At 40.8% G+C, this 20,977-nt stretch overlaps 1 protein-coding gene across 5 annotated transcripts; it reads left to right on the plus strand.

Annotated features, from left to right (window-relative positions):
- Positions 1 to 352: 352 nt before the first annotated feature.
- On the plus strand, positions 353 to 17,692 carry GAS2L3 (growth arrest specific 2 like 3). 5 transcript variants are annotated; one of them, XM_066183457.1, is made up of 12 exons: positions 353 to 417; positions 2,697 to 2,748; positions 3,311 to 3,363; positions 4,136 to 4,261; positions 5,579 to 5,625; positions 6,587 to 6,755; positions 7,152 to 7,270; positions 7,982 to 8,123; positions 10,683 to 10,746; positions 11,417 to 11,555; positions 12,392 to 12,499; positions 13,220 to 17,692. In XM_066183457.1, the coding sequence occupies exons 5-12, from the start codon at positions 5,608 to 5,610 to the stop codon at positions 14,591 to 14,593; spliced, it is 2,133 nt and encodes a 710-aa protein (XP_066039554.1). In that variant the 5' UTR covers positions 353 to 417; positions 2,697 to 2,748; positions 3,311 to 3,363; positions 4,136 to 4,261; positions 5,579 to 5,607; the 3' UTR covers positions 14,594 to 17,692. The 5 variants fall into 5 exon arrangements, with proteins under 5 accessions (XP_066039554.1, XP_066039555.1, XP_066039553.1 ...); XM_066183458.1 differs by lacking the exon at positions 353 to 417 and adding an exon at positions 452 to 482; XM_066183456.1 differs by lacking the exon at positions 353 to 417 and having other exon boundaries at positions 2,518 to 2,748.
- Positions 17,693 to 20,977: the final 3,285 nt, after the last annotated feature.

The following is a 20,977-nucleotide window of genomic DNA, read 5'->3' on the forward strand; positions in this document are numbered from 1 at the left end:
CAAGCAGGGTGAGGGGACTCTTCGTGCTGGGGCCCCCTCCCAGCGAGGCGAGCCCAGGCGGCGGGGACAGCGCTGTGCCGAGCGCTCCGGGCAGGACGGCCGGCGGCCAGCGGGCCCCTGCGGCTCCCGGCGCTGCAGGCTGCCCGTGTCCCAGCCCGGGGGCGGTGTCCCAGCCCGGGGCCGATGTCCCAGCCCGGGGGCGGTGTCCCAGCCCGGGGGCGCTGTCCCAGCGCGGCCGCTGTCCCGGGAGCGGGGCGGGGCCGGGGCTCCGGGCCGGGTGCGGCGGGCACGGGCCCGGGCCCGCCCCCGGCACCGATTGGCGCTTTCGAAAGGAGCGGCCGGCGCGGGCCGGGGCGGCGGCGCTCGGTGCGCCGTAAGGACGCGGCACGGCACGGCGCGGCACGGCGCGGCAGAGCGGTGGGTGTGACGGCAGCCCGTACCGGGGGGTGGTGGCGGCGGCTCGGCTCCGGCCCGCGGGGGAGGTGCGGAGGGGCTGCGAGTTCGGTCTCGGCGCCGGGCGGGGACCCCGCGGCGGAGCTCCGCTCGCGTCGGTGTCTCGGGCGCGCAGCTCCGGAGCGGCGGTGCTCGGCGGGTCCCGCCTGTCTGCAGGGGCAGCGCTGGGAGCCCGCGTGTCGGGGAGCCCCGGCGGAGCCCGGTGTTGGGCGGAGCCGGTCACTGGGATCGGCCCGGTCACCCGTCCAGCCGCAGCAGTTTCATCCAGACTCTCTGTCACGGATGTCGGAGGGGAAGTGCCTCGAAACTTACCGTGGGGAAGGGAGAGAGGAAAGTTTTTGCATAGCAGCTTTCAAACCAGTCTCTCCTGTGCCCTACGCAGGCGTTCGAAGATGCAGTGCTATTTCTGTAGGAAATTTGCCCCAGTGCTCTTGGCTAACGCACTCATTCATGTTGCTTAATAAGTCGAAAAGCGTCTGACTCCTTTCTTTGCCCAAAATCTTGGCCGTGTTCCAGGGATGCTGTGTGTCGCCTTGGGCATACTATCAGATAAAGACATGGGAAAAAGTACATGTGTTCCTTTAGGAGCTATAAGGACTAGCTGGACTATGCGTTTGAAATTGTACCGGGTGGAGCTTTCAGAATAAGACAGGATTTTATATTTAACTCATAATAAACTGCTCTTGATTGTGGCCAGCCAGCAGCCTGCTAAATGGGCACCGAAAAATGCTCCCCTCCGTGTTGCTTTGCTGGAAGAAGTGTGTAGAAATGGGAGGGAGAGAAGAGCTATGTGAGGGAGCAGCTGGAGCAGTGTGTCTGGTGTCAACCAGCCTCTGCCCAAACTGGATGCTCCTGTGGGAAAGCAGCCGTCTGCATGTCTCCTGTGGAGATGGCAGCTGTTGAGACGAAGTGCTCCTCCCTGATTTCAAGTGGGTTTCTCTGCCCAGACAGGCGTACCTAGGGTCTTGTTGCTATTTAGTAGGGGGAGAGCGTGCTCACTGCCTCTGCTTGTGTGCACTTCACGGAGAGGTGTGGAAAGGCAGTCTCTGAGGAGAGCAGTCAGCGTGCCTTAATGTAAGGGGATGGTTGCCACCTTAAAGCTCATCACCTCGGACTGACTAGTCTGGTTCTTTCTCTTTCATGCCTCTGAGGCCTCCCCAGGGAAGCAGGGCTCCTGCTGACTCAGTAAGGCAACATAAAGGCTCTGTAATTGCTGTAGTGATGGAGGGAGTATCGCTCCGCTCTGTTCAGTGGATGCCTCTTGTGCCTACCCCTTTTCTTCTGCGTGTTAGTAGATGTGTCTGTAAAAAAAATCTTCACTATCCTGTAGTAGGTTTCAACAGATACTGACGTGACAGCTTCTTTCATTTCAGTGTGTTTATAAACATGGGTTTCAGTAGCTACAGTCAAGACTAATCTAGTTGCTCTGGGTTAGGCTGCTGTGTCTGCCTTTGGGTGTTGGTGGAATAGAAGATGATGTTATATATCTTAAATATAGGGTGAAGTTGTAGAAGTGTTTCTATCCAAGTTTTTTTCTTAATGAGCCTGTTAACAGAAGGCATTTTAATGAGCCTGTGAATCCCTTTAGGTGCCACTTAAGATAGTTAAAACATTGATGAAGCAACCATTGACCTATCTGTAGGGTTATGGATTTTGTTTGTTTGTTTATATGTAAACTGTTCAGTCAAGTAAAATGGGACTTGGACTTGGTTCATGTTGTGCGTCAGAAAGGGTTGTAATTAGTGTAGCATGTCTTGCTGGTTGGGCCCCAGTGAGTGATCTATAAATACTGATACAACTGATCCTAAGCAGGCTATCTAATGTAGCGTCTAAGAGCATGTGTTAACACCCTGAGGTATTCGTGTAAAGTGCTTTAGTATTAGCTGACTCTGCTGTTTCTCGGAGTGTCTGGGCATCTCTGTGGAGAGCAGAGGCAAACTGTGGTCTCACAAGTCTGTGTGGGTCTTGTCCAGGGTGTGTCTGCACCCCCTTTCCTGAGGAATGCCTGTCCCTATGCCATGTGTCAATAGATAGTGATTTTTTTCTCATTTCTCTTACCAGATGTTGATCCATAGTTCTAGTCCTTCACTGGAGGTTTGGCACTCAACCAGCTGAAGGCAATTCTTGCCTCTCCTGATATATCATTTGGGGCTGACCACCTGTCTCCTAGTAAACCAGTGTCTCTGTATTGATCCAGCTGTAAGGTGTGGCTAGGTGACAGCTTCTCTCCTTCCACCCCACAGAGCCATTGGCAGAAGAAGTACCAGCAGAAATGAGGTGTTTCCTGAAAGTAGGGTAGGTGGTGGGGGGACCTCTATGCTTACTGAGCTTGGAACTGGATTGACTGCCCCCTGGTTGGGAAATGCGCACAAGTTTCTGGTGTTTTCCTTTTTTAAGGGGTGAAGCAGGGAGGGGAAAATGGGGAAGAAACAACACCAGAAAGAGGAAGGGGAAGAATTACTAAAAGAATTGTTTCTACTATGGTGGGCTTATTCAGTCTTTTGTCCCAAGGGACCTTGAGGGTATCAGGGTCTGCCTGGAAATGATAATGGCATGGCCTGAAACTATGCAGGGGACCTTTACAGTGTACTTTTATTCTGAGGTCCTTTCTTTCACAAATTTCAGTGTCTGAACACCAAATGCCTGTTGAATGAGAGTTGATAAAACTGGCATATGTGGAAAGTGATACAGTCCTATCTGGAGCTGCCAAAGTTCAGTATCAAATACTTACTTCATTCATTATGTATAGCTTTTTGATGCAGGGAACCCAACTGGTTTTAGAAGAAGTCAGATTGGTTATGACTCTGCCTAATACTGCAGTATTCACCTCACCACAGCACCTTCTGCACATTTGCAGGCTGACTCCTTGAAGGTGGCAGATCTGGGTTTTCTCCTCCTGTGCCTCTTGCAGTAAGTGACCAGGCTACGTTAATCTGTATTCCCTGCAATCTCTGAGCTGAACCGTTTGGCATCTGAAAATGGGTAATGGTACTGTATTACTTTTTCAACTTAAAATTCATGCACTGTAGCTGGCATCATCAGAGGGGGTTTTTGTTAAGTGTTTTTCAGATGCCCTGATAATAAGTAAAGCCTTTTGACTTTCTAGGGAGATTTGACAAATGGGCTTACAAAATAGCTTGTTTTAGAAGAGCAGGCCCTTGAAGTTCAAGTGCCACAATTTTTCTCCATCTCCTTTTTTTTTTTTTTTTTTTGGCAAGACTAGTTTTTGTTAGGCATGCCACAAAACTGCAGATACTGAGCATTCCTGTGATAGCTGCAGTGTGAATATTTTGCTTTGTTCATATTTTGAGTGCTCCCTGTGAATTAGGCTGTCTTTTGTTTTCCCTTGGCAGTTAATATGCTAGAGCTCTTGTTAGCCTATATGGAACTCCTTATTTTAATGAGACCAGCTTCTCTACTGGCTGTTCTGCCATTGTTTTATTTATTTTTTTAATCAATGAAGCCTCTTATTGAGCTTCTCTTAGGACAATAGCTTTCTTATGCCAAAGGAAAACGTATTCCCCTGGACAAAGCTGTGGGAAGCATAGCATGCTCATTAGTAATGCTTGGTATATACCCTTCCCTTGTTCATTCATAGAAGGAAAAATGACATCAAGGAGAGGATGTCTTTTTTTTTTTTTTTTTTTTTTTTTTTTTTTTTTTTTTTTTGTTCCTTCCCTAGAAATACAAGGGAAAAGATATCACTTGGAGTGTCTCTGATAAGCACTCTGAGAAGTGCTAGCAGTCCTGGTACAAGGAATTGTCTTCACCTGAAACCAAACTGGTTGCTCATTTGCCAGTTGCAGAGGTAAGTTGCTTGAAATGCCCGATACATGTCTGTGTCTGTGAGGTTTAAGGCAGTGGGAAGGAAAAAGGAGGGGAAATGACACCCTGCTGCTTTCTATGTAGGATGAAAGGGTGAGAATTTTTGCAAGAATTGTGTTTTCTGTGACGGATTATTCAGCCTTTTGTCATAGGAAGGCCAGGTTGTGCAGGAGAGATGATGATGCCATCTACATACAAAGCCTAAGTATCTGGGACAGGAGAGGAAAATTACTTATTTTTAAATGAGAACAGATGACTTTAAAATGTCTGATAATGTCTGCAATCTGGTTTTCAGTTTAATCAGTAAGATGAAATTTTATTGCAGCTATTAAGTAACAGAGCAAGTAAATTGTTTTTAACAGGCTTCAAGACACAGATGGGAACTTTCTGACACTGTAAAATACACTGAAAATTATGGAGGAATACCTTCTATACACATGCATGCAGCTAACCTGGCAATGCTGCACATCTTTAGACTGGGAGCCTCCAGGGAAAGATTTACTAATCCTTAGCCCAGTGTAAAGCTTGTGCTGGATTTTCCCGTGGTTGAAAGCAATGCTGGAAAATACAGTGTTGGCTTCAGGAGAGAAAGCATTGACTAGATTGTCTCCAAAGTTTCCTTAATGTTTGTTTTGCCAGGGATTTGTACTGATAACTATATTGCTGCAATAATTTGCAGCATTGTGTTGAAAACTTCATGCATGCTGCCTGCAAAGTCACAATCCCAACAGAGATTTATGAAAAACATTGATTTGTCTTATGTCTGTGCTAGAACTTGATGATCTTTAAGGTCCCTTCCAACCCACACCATTCTATGATTCTATAAGAGAAAATCTTATTTGTCAAAATTATTTATTTGCTTTAAGGTTTTCACTGTCTTCCAAGTATTAACATAAACTCAGGATGCATAAATCTGTCTGCACACATGTACAAGATACACTTGTGATAACTTGGGAGGAAAAATCATTGTCAACAGTGTTAAATCCAAGAGTGGTTTGAAGTATATGTATTACTCTTTGGCAAAATATGTATCACATAGCTCCTAAAAATCTTGCCAACTTTGGAACATTGTTTATGCATACAAAGTTAGTTGCTACTGTTGCTGTAATAACTGCACTTTTTTCTAAGGGCAGAGAACTGAAATTGACTGAATACTGGATCAAAACCTTAGCTACTAAGATATTTCCCTCTTTGCTGTTAGACTAATTCTTATTTTTCCAAAACAGCACTGATGGGATTTTCTCAGGATTTTCATGAAAGCAGGAGAGACTGTATTAAAAAATTGCTTATTTTTCCCCAGGAGGAGAAACTAATGTAAAGCAGGTGACCATGCAGAATGCAATTCAGGTAAATGCCTTTTGAAGTATTTAAATCCTGTATACATGTATAATACTTTTTTTTTTTTTTAATACAAAAGTCTACCCTAAAGCAGATGAAATACTAGATTCCCCAGTTACCTCTGATTAAAAAAAATAGTAATTTTCCCGTTTTACAAGGAGCAATGTGACAAGGATAACCCACTGTTATTATCAGATAGGTGACTCATGCACTTCTTAGTGCTGTTAGCTAAGAAGGTTTTGAAATCAAAGCCTGAGATTATTGAAAAATTTCCATCATGATTAAGAAGTGGTTTTTTTAATAACCTGATATGCTAGTTAATCACTTAAGTATAAATAAATAAATGTATTTAACATATACACTGAACTGAAGGGAAGTAATTAAGAATAATAGATGGACTCTGTCTTCAGAAATTTTTCTTCTCAAAATTTCAGAGTAGTCCTTTTCTTGAAATGTAAGTTACCTCTTGTTTAGAAAATATGCAGTCCTGAAGAAAAATGCAAAGTATCTGTGTTCAACAAATGTGTTATGTCCTTGCATGGGAACATTTTCTCTTTTAATGTTACAATTTTTAACGACTTAAGCACAAAATGCCTCTGAAATGTTTGGTCAAGAAATCAGTAGTCTATAATACATTATATAATTTTAAGATTTCATGACTTAAAATGTGCTGAGTTAAAAAACCCCGAAACATTTAATGCATGTTCTCTTCATTCTGTGTTCAGGAAAGTATGTAATTTTAAATTCAAAGGAGTCAAGAGAATGAATGCAGTGGTATATTGATGCAGGAGTTACTAACAAGAGCAGAACCATTTGATTGCTGTGTTGGTTTGCTGTACCTGTTGAAAGGGAAGTGAACACTTACACTCTGAATAATAGTTCTTCAGTCTAATTCAGAACGACACATTTTTTGTCATCTGACTGCAAATATTAGAGCTTCCTGTCTTCAGCTTACTGAAATCTTCTGCAGGTGTGGTTTGGAGATGAGCTTCCCTTGAGTCCCCGAAGTCCTCTGACTCCGAGGCATGGGCCAGGCTTGGCAGATGTGTGCCTGTATGACCAGTGGATATCTGTGCGGCATGAAGCCACTTTGGTGCCTATGCAAGAAGATCTCTCAATCTGGCTGTCTGGCTTGCTGGGTGAGCTTAAAAATAATTCACTCTCTAATGAATTTCAAAGCACTTCCAATATTCTAGTCAGCACTACCATGTAATAGTTGCAGTACTATTAAGATCTGGTGTATTTGAGTTTGAATGGCTGGGAGAATTGCATTACAATGCATGCTTTGATTTCAGTTTTATTAGCTGCCACCTCTTAAGGGTTGCACAATTAATAATTCTAATTCATATTTCTGAATCTTGTTAGTCTAATTAAAATCTAATTACACTAATATTTTATTTTACTTACATATTTCTTCAGTTTTTTAGTCTTTAACCATGGAATGCTGTTGGAGTTGCCTCTAACCTCTTTCCTTCATATGAAACTTCTTTACCTTTTGTGGAGTGACTCTAATATTGACTTTCTTTTTCTTAAAGGAGTGGAAGTCAAAGCAGAACAGCTGCTAGAAGAACTTGATAATGGGGTACTGCTTTGCCAATTGATTGATGTTCTTCAAAACACAGTTAAAAAATGTTGTAGCACAAATAATTTAAGGGTGAGTTGTATAATGATTTTTTAAATACATATCTATAAAGTCCTAAATTTTAAGTAGTAGTTACAGGGAAAGCAGGTGAATGAGGCTTCCCAAAGAGGTATTTCATATGCTGTGTATCCAGAGACTGATTAACAACAAAGTGGCTTTATAGATGGATAAACTCATCCAGCAAATTACTTGTTTTGTTAATCACATCCTAAGGTCCTTACTATGTTTTTAGCTTGATTTCAGTAGAAGTCTCGCCAGAGGAACATCTAGTCCAAGTCTGGAGTTTGTTCCCCTGACATCAGTGTGGTTTGTTAATAAGATATCCATTGGCACTTGGTAGTATGTTTTATGCCAGAAAGTGGTAGCTGAACTCCTGTGTGCAGGTCAGCCATAAAAGTATCCAAAGCTGGAGATGGGCTTCAGTGTTTTTACTGAGAAGCACTGCTTAGTTGAAACGTGAATCTCAAGCAAGTTTCTGTTACTTTGGAGTACAAAGGCTGCAGAACTAAGGACTATTCACTCGTTGACTATTCACAATGATAAGGTAGAATGCCTCCTGTATTAGTGTAGCTTTTTTCATAGAATACAAGGTGAGGTGAACAAAAAATAGTTACAACTGTTTCTGTACTCTGAATTTAGGGTGTATTTTGCTTCGCAAATGTGCTTTGAAATCTGTTGGCAGTGTTCATGTGCACAGTGTACTTTGTTTTCTTCCCTTGCCAGAATTTTCCTATGAGAAAAGTTCCATGTAAGAAGGATGCTCCATCAGGATCTTTCTTTGCCAGAGATAATACAGCCAACTTTCTTAACTGGTGTAGAGCCATTGGAGTTGATGAGACCTACCTCTTTGAATCTGAAGGCTTAGGTAACTCATTCTTTTTGTAAGGTTTGCTTTGATCTCTCTGTGAATAACTACCTGGTCAGGGAGATGCCTTTTATAGACTTTTGAACTTTTTCTCTTGATTTTTGCATGTCTTGTGCAAGCTTTTATTTATTTTAAGGCAGTGTCCAACTAAAAGCCTTGAAAAATCAGTTCAATGACTAACATAACTTGTGTGATGCTTTTCCAAACTTCTGAAAGTTACTGTGTGGGATGAAGTGGGGACTGAGAGCTGTGCAACAAAATACCGTGTTTTTCTTCAGTAAAAAGAACCACTGAGAAACAGGGGAAAATGCTGGTTTCACTTTGTGTGTGGGAAGAACACAGGGTCATGGAGTCAACTCACAATAAGGTCTTTTATTTGGTATTAGAGCTCATTCTTGTTGTAAAAATCCCTCAGAATAATACATTCATGATGGTTTAATTTGGTTAAGTTAAATTTGGTTATTTGGTTATTCAGACAACATCAAGGTGTTGTCTGAAATGGCAACAGCCTGTTGGTAATTAACATTTACTTCAGGACTTAATATGACTCTAAACCATTTGTATTTTCCCATTTAATAAGATAATTATAAAAATAAATATTACCAACTATGAGTATGCCTGTCCAGTGCACAACTGGTGCTGTATAGCATCTTCTAGACTGATACAATCGAATAAAATTTTTTTGACTGCTAGTTAAGAGGATCGTACTTTCATCACATAATAAATAAGGAAATGCTCTTCTACCAGCTATTATGTCAGTAAAAATTAAATAATACAAAACTTTCTATGGCAAGCCAAATTCTGGGTTTTGTTGTTTGGCTTTTTTTTTTTTTATAAGCAAAATATCTGTCTGTCAGCAGACTAGCAAAAACTGAGAAGTATCTTTGTTTTCAGTAATCATATGAATTTGTTATAGTATTTACTGGATTTTGAAGTCTTTCTGCCATTAAATGCTATTTACCTGCTGGCTGGACTGCCCATGCATCTCTTCTGGATAAGTCATCTTTTAAAACAGTTGGGAAAACGCCATCATTTGCATCTTGTCTCATTTTGATTAACTAGTGAGTGTATCTTTTTTCAGTGCCAGGAAATACAGAAGTAGAACTGGGTTATGAGACTATTTTAATTTGGTTTTTTTAGTTCCTTGTATGAATTGTATTGCTTAAACATACTAGTTCCCGTAAGCAGACAGGTAACTAGAACCTGTTTATCTTCCCTGAGATAAGCAGACATGATTTCCTAGTGCTGTGGCTTTCACTAATAGCAAGGAAGTGTTTTGAAGTCTGTAACTCTTGCCACAAGCTTGCTTTGTGGAATGAATATGTTCTGTGAGCCTTTTTGGCAGTTGAAATGAGCAGACATGCAGCCTCCAAGATGAAACATTCTTTCCACTGTTATTTCCCAGACTTTCAAGCCATTCTTCATGAACGAAATAGGGGAAGGATAAGTTGACAATTGTCTTTTTCCCGTCAGGTACATGTAGCAGCACCTCCTGAAAACTGTAGATGACTGGGAGGGAAATAAATCAAGTGGCTCCTGAGACAGCAGAAAGGAAGAGTAGGCATCGTGGGGTGCCCTTTGACATCAAGCCATAACAAATGTCTTGGTCTTTGCTAGGGGTATATTTGGATTTTTCCCTTTTGGATTCAAGCAAATTAAAACACTTCTGTTACAGCTGGCAAATACACGCACACATATGTGCACACATTTCATACACTAAATAGAGATTTATTGGCCTCTAAAAGTAGCTTTTAGATTATGGCTGTGTCAACTTTCTATTCTAGATTTACCCTTCATAATCAGCTCTTTTAAAAAGCAAGCTTAGAACCTGGAGTAGATGATGTAAACAAGAAAATCTGACTTCATACTTGGATTATACTTTAGGAAACACATTTAAAGCAAAGGCTTTTTTAAATATCAAATCAAACATCAGAAAGATGTTGGATTTCATCTGTAAATACAGAGCTGGAACTTTTGAAGTAGTGATAAGAAAAATGATCTGTTGCTTACTTAATTGGTAAGTCACCCAGATTGTTCTTTCCCAGCCAAGGGTTAAAACCACTCAGGCTGACTGGCTGTTCACTTGTCAGCTTGGGCCCTTGCAGTGTATCATCCTGTGGATGGTAACTTCCAGAGTGCATGTTCGTAGCTGTGTCTGTAGGCATGAGCATTAACAGATGGATGTATTTTCCTATTTGTAGTTGTTAAGTGCTTTTCATCTTTGTTATTGCATTTGAGAGTGGGGAATGGGAAGTGTTCACATTTCTTTGTTTTCTGTTCTCATCAAGAGGGAAGATCATAAAACATATTTCTCTTAGGAGGAAGAGAAGAGTGGATTCAGGAGTGCCACGATGGGCTTAAAGACTTTACGGAATAGAAAATCAGAATTGTAAAGCATGTAGTGCTTTTATCAATGATAATGTACCTTGCCTCTGGGTAGTTTGAAGGGAAATTTATAGTGTGGATACCTCATCCTCCCTTCTCTTGGCTACACCTAATTGCATAGGTCTCCTGCAATAACTATGAACTATAACTCCTCTTTATTCTCTTCCCTTTTAGTGTTGCACAAGGATCCAAGACAAGTGTATCTTTGTCTGCTGGAAATTGGGCGCATTGTATCTGGGTATGTGATCCACACATGCTTGCAACAAGAAATTGAAGGACGCATCCTACTGAGTAAAAGCTAAGACAAAGTTAGGGCATTATTTGCAGCTGTTAAGTGCAATGCAGTGGATGTTAATTCTGTGCAAAAAGTAATGAGTAGCATTTCTAGGGTTATCATACAATATGAATATTTTTTCAAATATCAGGCTCTTACCATGGAGGAGTGCTGTTCTATGTTGGTTTCTATAGCTGTGTGTTTAAGTTATACATTCAGCTTATGTGTACCTCTTGGAAGAACTCACTGAGCATTAAATACTATTTTAGGGGTTTAAATTTTTCAGCATTTTGGAAGGTATCCCTTTATTATTTAAATGTAGACTTAATTTATTTCTAGTGAAGAGCTGGAAGCTTTAAGGTAGTCTGTCTAAATTGACTATGACCTCAACTGCATGGTTTTGGTAGTATTTTTATTGCATCCTCTGGTAACACCAAGGCTACCTTGGGAAGGGCTTCTGCTGGAAACTCAAGAGATGCTCCTTCTCTTTGGATTATCAAGGCAATTACTCCTCTGACTGATTTAGATGTCCCTGTCTACCAAGCTACTTATAATTTTAGAAGTTTATTATCATCAGTTTCTTTTTGTTTTCTTTAGTAAATTAGTAATTAAACACTCTGCTTTGGTATTTGAGGTATGGAGTTGAACCTCCTGTACTTGTAAAACTAGAGAAGGAAATTGAGCTTGAAGAAACCATGCTGATGACCTCTGGGCCACCATCACCTCTTAGCACAACAAAGTCATGTTGTCACCATGGGGAGCTACATGAGGCAGTAAGTGCTACTGGCTTAGTGTGATATGGGCTTTAAATGAAACTCTTAGTTTCGTACTTGTATGATCTGTCTCAGTAAGGACAGGCTGGTTTTCATCTAACACATGTGAGCCTCCTCAAACAGAAAACAGAAGGGTATGGACCTCTTTTTATCAATTTTTTTTGTTTTGGAAAATGTAAATAAAATGCTCTTCTATATGTTTTGGAGTGCATATAACCTACATTGATTTCCTTTCTTCTTTGAGTATAAGAAATGCTCTCATTCAATTTTTCTAGTGTGTCAATATTCTATGACTGCAATGAATGTTTCTCTTCAATTTGATCTTTTCATAACACTTCATCAGATGTCAGAGTAAGCTTTGATGAAAGTCTTTTGAAAGAAGATTTTAAATCAAAGCTCTGTAGCTGTAGCAATTGGAAATGAATATGTGTGCAGCAAATGAAATTAATTATTTGTAGAGCTTGCGAGTGGGTCCAGAGGAAGTGATGAACAATCTTCCTATTCTGCTTAAAATTTTGTTTGTTTTAAAGGTCCTCTGTGTTGTAATGTAAAAATTCTGCTTCCTTGGGGGTGTCAGCCACCAGATCCTTACTTCCTCTGAAAACTCACTATTTCTCCTTCTTGGCAATAGTCTCACCTTTACAATTTGTTGCTTTTCTAAGTGGCTCTTTTGAGGCAGATCTTCTCTAACCCAGCACTTATTTGGGGACTCCTTTTCCCCTTTTGTCAGTGGTTTCCTTCTTGGGTCTTCCTTCTTAATAGAAGATTAACTCAATAGATGGTTAAACTCATGCTTCTGTCAAAACACTAACAAATGCTTTCAATTTAATAACTAGGTAAAATATATAGCAGAAGATCCTCCCTGCAGTTGTTCTCATCGATTTTCAATTGAATACTTATCAGAGGGACGCTATAGGCTGGGAGATAAAATACTCTTCATACGAGTAAGTAGTTTTTTAGAACTCTGATTTATATTTATTCTGGGGAAAGAAATGCTTTTAAGTGAAATACCTCATTTTTATAGAGTTGTTTTAGAATTAAAAAATTATTATGATTGGGACAAGTTGTCATTTTATCCCTTATTCTAAATAGGTGCAATTAGTCCATTCTTTAGGTCTTTGATCCACAAACATTGATTTTACAACCCTACTAAACTAAGGTAATGTTTCTCTGTGGTGTCTTTAAAATTTCAGTAATGACTTGCAACATAAATAAGGATAATACCATAGAATAATATCCTGAGAACGTTGCTTGTTCAAAATCTGGATTCTTGGGGTTTGTAATTTGCGGGGTAGTTGAGTACTCTCATCAGCAGTCATAAGAGTTTGTTACAAGGACATCCTTAATTTAAATTAAACCCATACCCAGAATTGTGTATACTAAACAAAGATTATTACAGAATGGTAAAAATGTCTTCTGTAAAGATGTTTCCATTATTTCCTGACACAGAATTACTATCTCTGCTGGAGAAGCTATCTAATAAAATAATTGGGAAGCACAAAACTTGTTTATCACATAACTTCTGTTTTAAAATGTTTCTCTGTAAGAAAGGAAGTGCTATTTTTAGTCAATTTTAATAGGTGGTAATGTAAGATGAAGAAAAATAAAATAAGATAAAAATTTCTCTTGTTCTTCTGCTCCTACCCTCTCTTCTCCATTCTCAGATGCTACATGGCAAGCACGTGATGGTACGTGTTGGTGGAGGCTGGGACACTCTTCAAGGCTTTCTGCTCAAATATGATCCATGCCGAGTGCTTCAGTTTGCAACGCTGGAACAAAAAATCCTGGCATTTCAGAAAGGGGTCACCAGTGACAGTGTCCCCAGCTCGTCAGCTAGAAATCAGGAGCCTCCTCTTATGAATCCAATGTCAGCTGTCAATATGTTTCAAAAGCAGCCATCAAAACCTCCTGCTCCTGTTTTAGGTCTTGGGGCCAGTGCCAAGAAGGCTGTATCTAAATGTCCTCAGTCCCCTGCCCTGGCATTACCAAGAGTGCCAGTGACCCCATCTTCCACTGCCAAGTCATCAACAGTCAGGTCCAAATTACAAGGGTCCTCAGCAACAGGTGTGCAGTCTCCTTTCAAACCATTAGCTGGCACCTCAAAGAAATTGGAGTCTCCTGCATGCAACTCACCAGCTTCTGCTCCTTCACAGCCTGGAAGCAAATGTTCTTCACGTGCAGGAACTAGAACTGCTCTTGTTCCCTCTGAAACGTTGCGCAAACGTATTCGGTCCCCCGATGCTACCAAGGTGAAATTTGCCCTGCCTTGGGGCTCCCCAGCATCAGCAGTCCATCCTGTCCTCTCACCCTCTAAAAAACAGCCATCTCACTTGTCTGGGACAGCTGGAACAACTTCAAAACAGAAGTGTGTCCCTGCTAAATGCAAACCTGTATCTGCCACTAAAACCAAAGTGAATTCGGTTACTCTTGGAGCTGCTCGGCTGCCAGTTACGAATCTGCACGCTGTTGACAAGTTTGCACATTCCCAGCAACTCCTAGCAAGACCTGCTGAAAATGATACTCAGATCTCAGGTGCTGGGTCTCAGCATCCTCAGAAAGCCCCACAAACAACTTCTCACCTAGCAAGGAACTTGAAAACTGCTTCCAAACTAAAACTTTCTGCTTCTGCACCTTCCCTTGCAGTTAGCAAAGCCTCAAAGTCACCACCTGCATTGTTACCTACAAGCAAAAATGTGTCATCAGCTGGCCGGAAGCAGCCAAATGCTAGTAATCCCCCCCAGGCTGGAGCCTCTTTATCCAAACCTGCTGAACGCACACCTTTGTCTGTTGTACGGCTTCCTCAAACTTCAGCCAAAGCAGCAGTGACCAAAAAGCCAGCACAGCCTTCCACAAAAGGTCAGCATTCAGCCAAAAACTTGCAAACAAACAATAGCTTCGCCCCAGCAGCCAAGAAGCCACTCCCAGAGGAGCAGGCATGTAACAAAGGAACACCTGGTGTGTCAAAAGTGCCTCTTCTGAAGAGCAGGCAAGATGATCACTATTTTGTCATGACAGGGACTAAAAAGCCCAGAAAGTAAACTAATTTGTTACTTTCTGTGGAAGTCTCTGTTTTGTTCAAAAGGGCCTCTTGTAACTGCTACACTGAGGGCAAGGAAAAAACATTAAAAAACACTACATTTAATATGAAATATTAGCTATAACCTGCCTTTTGCTGCCTAACTTACTGTAAGAACTGTGTTTATTTTGCAGTTTAGAAACTTCTATTTGGATATGTTTAGAAGTGAGCTTACTTGCTATGTAGCACTGTGGAATGGCAAATATCCTTATCTGCTGCAGAAAAGTGTGGGAGAGGAAAGGGGAATTAAGGCTGATGCTTTTGCAGCAGAGCTCTGATGGTTCTGGCACATCTGCGTTGAGGTGTGTGGCAAGCAACAGAGCTGTGCACAAGCTGTAAAATTTCTAATACCTCAAACAAAACTGTGGATTTTGTTCACTGGTATCCTGAAACCCAAGTCTGGGTCAGATATTTTGGAAAGAGAAGAAATTTCTAGTCCTGTTTATGTTGGACGGATGCTGTTTTCAGTGTTCATTGTGCCCTGCCATATGCCTTAAAGTGGATTCAGCTCACTTGCAAGTGGAGCCTGGTTTACTTTAAATTGCACACCAATAATCATGGCCTTGATTGCTCGCTTTCATTGTGCCTTAGCCTCTCAAATTCAGAGCAGAACTCTTCAGTGAGCAATACTACCTTTAAAACCCAGGGCAGATAACCTTGCTTGGTCCATGTTCAAATCTGACTAGCTTTCCAAGAAAGCTCTTGCTGCATGGAGAGATGCTCCTGAGTTCCAGAGAAGACACTTTCCCCTGGGCTGGAGCCCCATACCAGCTCTTGCTTCTGGGCTGGAGCCCCAAGGCAACTCCTGCTGCAGCAACACTGAACTGCAAGCACTGACCTGCTCTAGCAGAGCTTTACTGCTCTGCAGGAGTGGCCTTTGCATGTAAGATTGAATTGCTAAATACTTTTCTCAGTGCTACAGGTTAATTTTTTGTGGTATTCTAGTCTGCAGTGGCCTTTCTTGTTTTATTTGTGGAGATCTCTTTCCTGGCTCTCCTCTATCACTCTCTGGAGGTGAGAAGTAGTTTCCCGAAAAGGAATATAGTCTGGATTTGCCTTTAAACTCTTAAAGTGCCAGAAAGCTATGCACTGTTTACACCCAGCTCCTGAAGTGCTCAACACCTTTACCCTTGAGAAGTGAGCTTTATGGTACACTGAAAACTACTGTCTTTGGGAGTAGTAGTGCTGTTTGGGTTATTTTGGGGTTAATGAACAGTTGTCCCCACAGACACTGAGAAGCTCTGAAGGTCTTTGAAGACACACTGATGGTTTCCACAGACCATCACTTCTGCCCTCCATTTCCAGTCTATTTATGGGCAGGAGTAGGTGTCACTGCCATAGGGGCTCCTGGATGGTGGAACAGGGAAGTCTTCTAAGAAGAAGACTAGTTCCATGGAATATGTAGTTTATGTTGTTAAGAGATTATATTTTGGGGTTTTTTTTGTTTTTTTCCCCCAGAACAAGAGTAAGCAAACATTGTAAACTGAGTTCTCATGCAATGTGGCAGAGTCATAGAGCTGCTTTTTCTGAGCACCTTGTTAGCTTATTTTATTTAATTTATGATTCTATTTATGCATATCTACTGTACAATACTGCTCACAACCTGCTGGGAGTAAGCAGTATATGCCAGTATCGAAACCGTAGGAGGAAAACAGATCTGTTTTGATAACGTGGACACAAGTCCCGCCAGATCCCATGCAAAGTTGTATGTTTGGGGAAGGCCTTGGGCTTGCTTGTTTTATATGTACACTAGTCAAAGCCACTGCTACAATGTTAGGCAGAGTATTGACTATAGTGGGTTGCTGTCAGGTTTGATAAATCTGGCACATGGTTTCATATGCTGAAAGCATTTTACAGTAGGTGACTTGCTTTTGATTTTTGGGCTTCTAAATGGTGAGTTACATGTGAGATCTCATGCAGATTAATAGCTGACTACTTGGAGTTTTCTTTCCGTAATGGGGCTGGAAGAGATGGAGTAAGCTTTCTTCATAGCATCCCGTATGGAGCTGTGTCCTAGATTTAAAATCTACACCAGTGTTGCTAACGCACTGATGTTTGGGCTGTTGCTGAACTACCCTTTCCAAGGTCAAGTCTTTTTTTCCTCGTCTGCCCCCAGAGTCAGTAGGCAGGAGATTGGGAGTGACATGGCTGGGAACTGGCCAACCTGAACTGGCCAAAGAGCTATTCCATATCATAAAGCATCACCTCAACAATAAAAAGAAGGAAGAGGTAGAGAAAGAAGGACATGCAGGTTGTGTGGCTTCCAAGGTGGCTCTTTGCCAGCTGGCTGGACATTAGTCTGTGGGAGTAGTGAAGGATTGCCTTTGCATCACTTAGTGGTTTACTTTTCATATAATTTCTTCATTTATTAAACTCTTTATCTCAGCCAGTGAGTTATGCTTTTGCTGCTCCTCTCTCCTTATCTTGCTAGGGGTGGAAGAGAGATAAGGGGAGTGAACAGCTGCATAGGCTGCTGCTTGGTTGCTGAGTGGGGTCAACCCACATCACCATTTAAACCATTTATAAGGTTTTTAGCATCAATTTAAACACCGAGGCTCTTGGATCTCAGTGTAAGGCAACTTCAACATCTACCTTTCTGAACTACAGAGAAAATTAAGCAAATGGCTTCATCTTTGTGATATATGATGTCATATAATTGACTGAATTTTAAAGTTCAAAATGAAATAAAAATGAATAAACTGTTAAAGTTGGAACTTTAATCGGCTAATCTAAAATTGCACATGAATAGAATTGGTTTGGTTTTATTATAAAAATAGTGTATTTGAGCATGATCCAACTTCTGTGAAAATTGTAGTCACCAATGGCAATCATGTAACATGAGGTGAGCCAAGAATAAGGTGTAGTAAAGTACTTCCTAATGGAAATACATACTATTTTTGCAATGTTTGTTGCCAAATAGCAAGTCTAATCTTCCGTTTATATTACCTTTTGTGAGGCAGAGATAATTTGGAGCAGGAATCTGACTTTTGCTGTGTGATATCGATGTCCTCTGTATGAGTACTTATTTAAAATAAACATACACTGCACCTTTTTATGTGCACACGTTTCTTCTCCTGACATCTTTTTGTGGGGAGGGAAAGAGAATGCATTTCAGAAGGCTCATGTTTTCTCTCTACCAGTACATAAATAGTAGATTCCATCTCTGAGATAAATAACTGCATCTAAACCATTGCTTTGTTTGGATTTCAATACATTTTTGCTCTGACCTTGGTGTCAGTGTCACTAATTATGTAGAAGGGGTTTCCTACTCTTTCCTAGCTGAGCCTAAGTACTAGAAGTTGTGTTTGCAGCTCTACTTGAAATATAAAGCACCTCTGTGCCAATATTTTCCCTGCTTATATCTTGTCAACAAACTTAAGACCTATCTCTGTCTGTTGCCATTAATGACAGAAATTTAATTAGTTTTGTTGAGTGGAGGATTGGGTGTTCTCACTGGACCCACCTAATTATCTTTTTTTTCCCTTTCCTATTTGATTTTTTCAAACTCTTTTAACAGTCCTTTGTCTGCCTGTTCCCAACTGTCTTCAGTTCCAGCCAGTCTGGTGCTGGTGCCTAATCACACAGACTGAGCCTTCCACTTCAGTATATCTAGTAAGCGCATGCAAGTGGCATCTACTATCCTTGCTCCTACAGGACCAAGCTCTGCATAGGTGTTAGTTGCAGCTTTTTTTTTTTTTTTTGAGATGCTGTTACATCTGGCCAATCAAATGCAAAGGCAGTCCAAGATTTTCTCAGGTAAGTATCTTAACCTTATTTTTTATATCCTAATCATATATCTACCTATTATCCTAATCATATATCTACCTATCTCTCTCTCTCTCTCTCTCTCTATATATATATATATATATATATCTGATAAATTTCAGGGCAATTTTCCTTCTAAAACTTGAAGCACCCATAACTTCGAACATCAAACTATGCAGCTCCTTTTTCTTTTTCCATACAGGGAAACTGAAATCTGTTTCTTAGATAAGTGAGTGCTTTGGGGCCATCTGGTGTCTATTAATTTTATAGAGACTACTCTGACAATGTAAACCCCTTAACTTCTCTAGAAATGCACAGGCAAAACTTTTCTCTTTGATCCGAATAAAACTTTTAGCTAGCAAAATCCGGACTTGGCATGAAATAAATAGTGCAAGAGACGTTTAATGCTGTAAGACCCTTTCACTTCATGCAAATACATTCTTGAAAACAACCTCCTTTTCATTATTTTTTTAAGAGCCAAGATTAAAGGTCACTTCCTTACTAAAAGTTTTGAAAAATAAATTTTCTGAAATGTAAATGAGTTCAATACTTATACATTTCAGACATTTTAGTAAAAAATAGAATATTAAAATATTTGAGGGGTGAGATCTGCTACAGTTCAGATCTAGCTAACCAGCAATCCCCATTAACTAAGAAATGAACTTTCAGGTGTGTCGCCTGGTGGGAATGCCAGCAGTGGATGGTCTTCTACTTGGGGAGGGGTCCTGATGTCTAAACTAATGCTATTATGGCATTTTGTGTGAAGTATTTTGTTCCAGATGGAAGAAGAACCTTACAGGATGGAAGCAGCTGGCCATTTCTCCAAAGAATGTAGCTAGGCAGAAAGTATTGACAGATTTGTTGTGCTAAGAATTTTTAGAAGGTAAGATTGCAGCATAGAACTTTGATGTAAAATTGGCCTTTAGTGCTGAGTCAGAAAGAACTGCACAAAGCTGAGGTCCTGCTAAACAAAGCCAAACTTGCATGCTTCCTCACACACCCTGTTAGGATATTCACTCAGGAAAAGTGGAATACATTAGCATTTGTCAAAATACTCAAACAGGGCACCTCATAAAAGCTGAATTAAAATCAGTTACATGCATCTTTACAGTGAAAGCAAATACTTTACCTCTTGCATTTTGAAATAAAAGTAATTGTTGAAATTCAGGTTGAGAATCTCCTAATTTGCTGATCTTTTATATAAGCATTATTATTATTTACTTTTCTGAAGCACTGCTGCTGTAACAAAAAGTGCCTTGTTGCAGAACCTATATTCCCAGAAGGACAGAAATAATTACCGTGATGTGTCATTCTGATGAACAATATGCTGCTTCACAGCTTTTTTTTCCTTTTTGCTGAATACAGTGCTCGATAGACACCTGTGAAGCAAAACTATAATAAATTGCTTTTATTGTGTACACATTGCAGCATTGACCCTTGAAGTACCATGATGTTATTTTTTGCTGCATCCAAAAAAAAGACCAGCAGAATGAGTTTATTTAAAAATCAAAAGAAGTCTGTGTCTGCATCTATAGCCCTGGAATTAAGCTCCTGTATAATAAATGAGATTTGGGAGGTTTTTCTGACTACACAGTTGTGTCGTCTGCATTTTAAAACACTCTTAGCTGTAGTAGGATATTTTGCTAGGTCAAATTTTCCACAAATATATCCATGAAGAAGCATTTTTGGTGATCTACATTAAAATGGCCAAAAGAATGTCTGCTAGATTATGGATGGGCTTCATTGTTTAATGAAAAATATTAAGAAGTTTCTTTATGATTTTCTTAAAACCCTGTAAGTTTCCCCAAGACTTGGGTCCTTAAGTCACAGTCCATTTACACTGGTGTGTAAAAGTAACATATTAGGTCTGTAAGGTCAAACACAGTTTAGAGAAAGCTGTAATTCAGATGAGTAAGTGCAACTGTTTCACTAGCATAGATGAAGTGCTTGGAGTACTGTGTTCAGCTCTGGGGCCTCAGTATAAGAGGGAGGTAGACCTGTTGGAACAAGTCCAAAGGAGGGCCATGAAGATGATCAGAAGGCTTGAGCACCTCTCCTATGAAGACAGGCTCAGAGGGTTGGGGTTGTTCAACCTGAATAACAGGTTCTGGGGAGACCTCATTGCAGCCCTTCAGTACCTAAAGAGGGCCTTCAGGAAAGCTGAAGAGGGTTTTTTTTATGGGGGTATGGTAGTGAGTGGTAGGACAAGGGGCAATGACATTAAACTGGAAGAAGGTAGGTTTAGACTGGATGTTAGGAAGGAATTCTTCACTATGAGAGTGGTGAGGCATGGGTTGCTCAGAGAAGTTGTGGTTGCCTCATCTGTGGAAGTGTCCAAGGCCGGGCTGGCTGGAGCTTTGAGCTACCTGGTCTAATGGAAGTTGTCCCTACCTGTGAGCATTGGAGCTAGATGATCTTCAAGGTCTCTTCTAATCCAAACCATTCTATGATTCTGTCATTTTGGACACACTCCATTATAAATTATGATTTCATCAGAATGCTGTTTCACTCAGCTTGTAGAAGAGACAGCTTGGCCTGCATAAGCAGTTTTTCAGTATTGGGGATTCTCTCTGTACATCAG

This window comes from Chamaea fasciata, unplaced genomic scaffold, assembly GCF_029207755.1.
Source record: "Chamaea fasciata isolate MVZ Bird 193981 ecotype frontalis unplaced genomic scaffold, bChaFas1.0.hap1 SCAF_5, whole genome shotgun sequence".
Taxonomy (NCBI): Eukaryota; Metazoa; Chordata; class Aves; order Passeriformes; family Sylviidae; genus Chamaea; species Chamaea fasciata.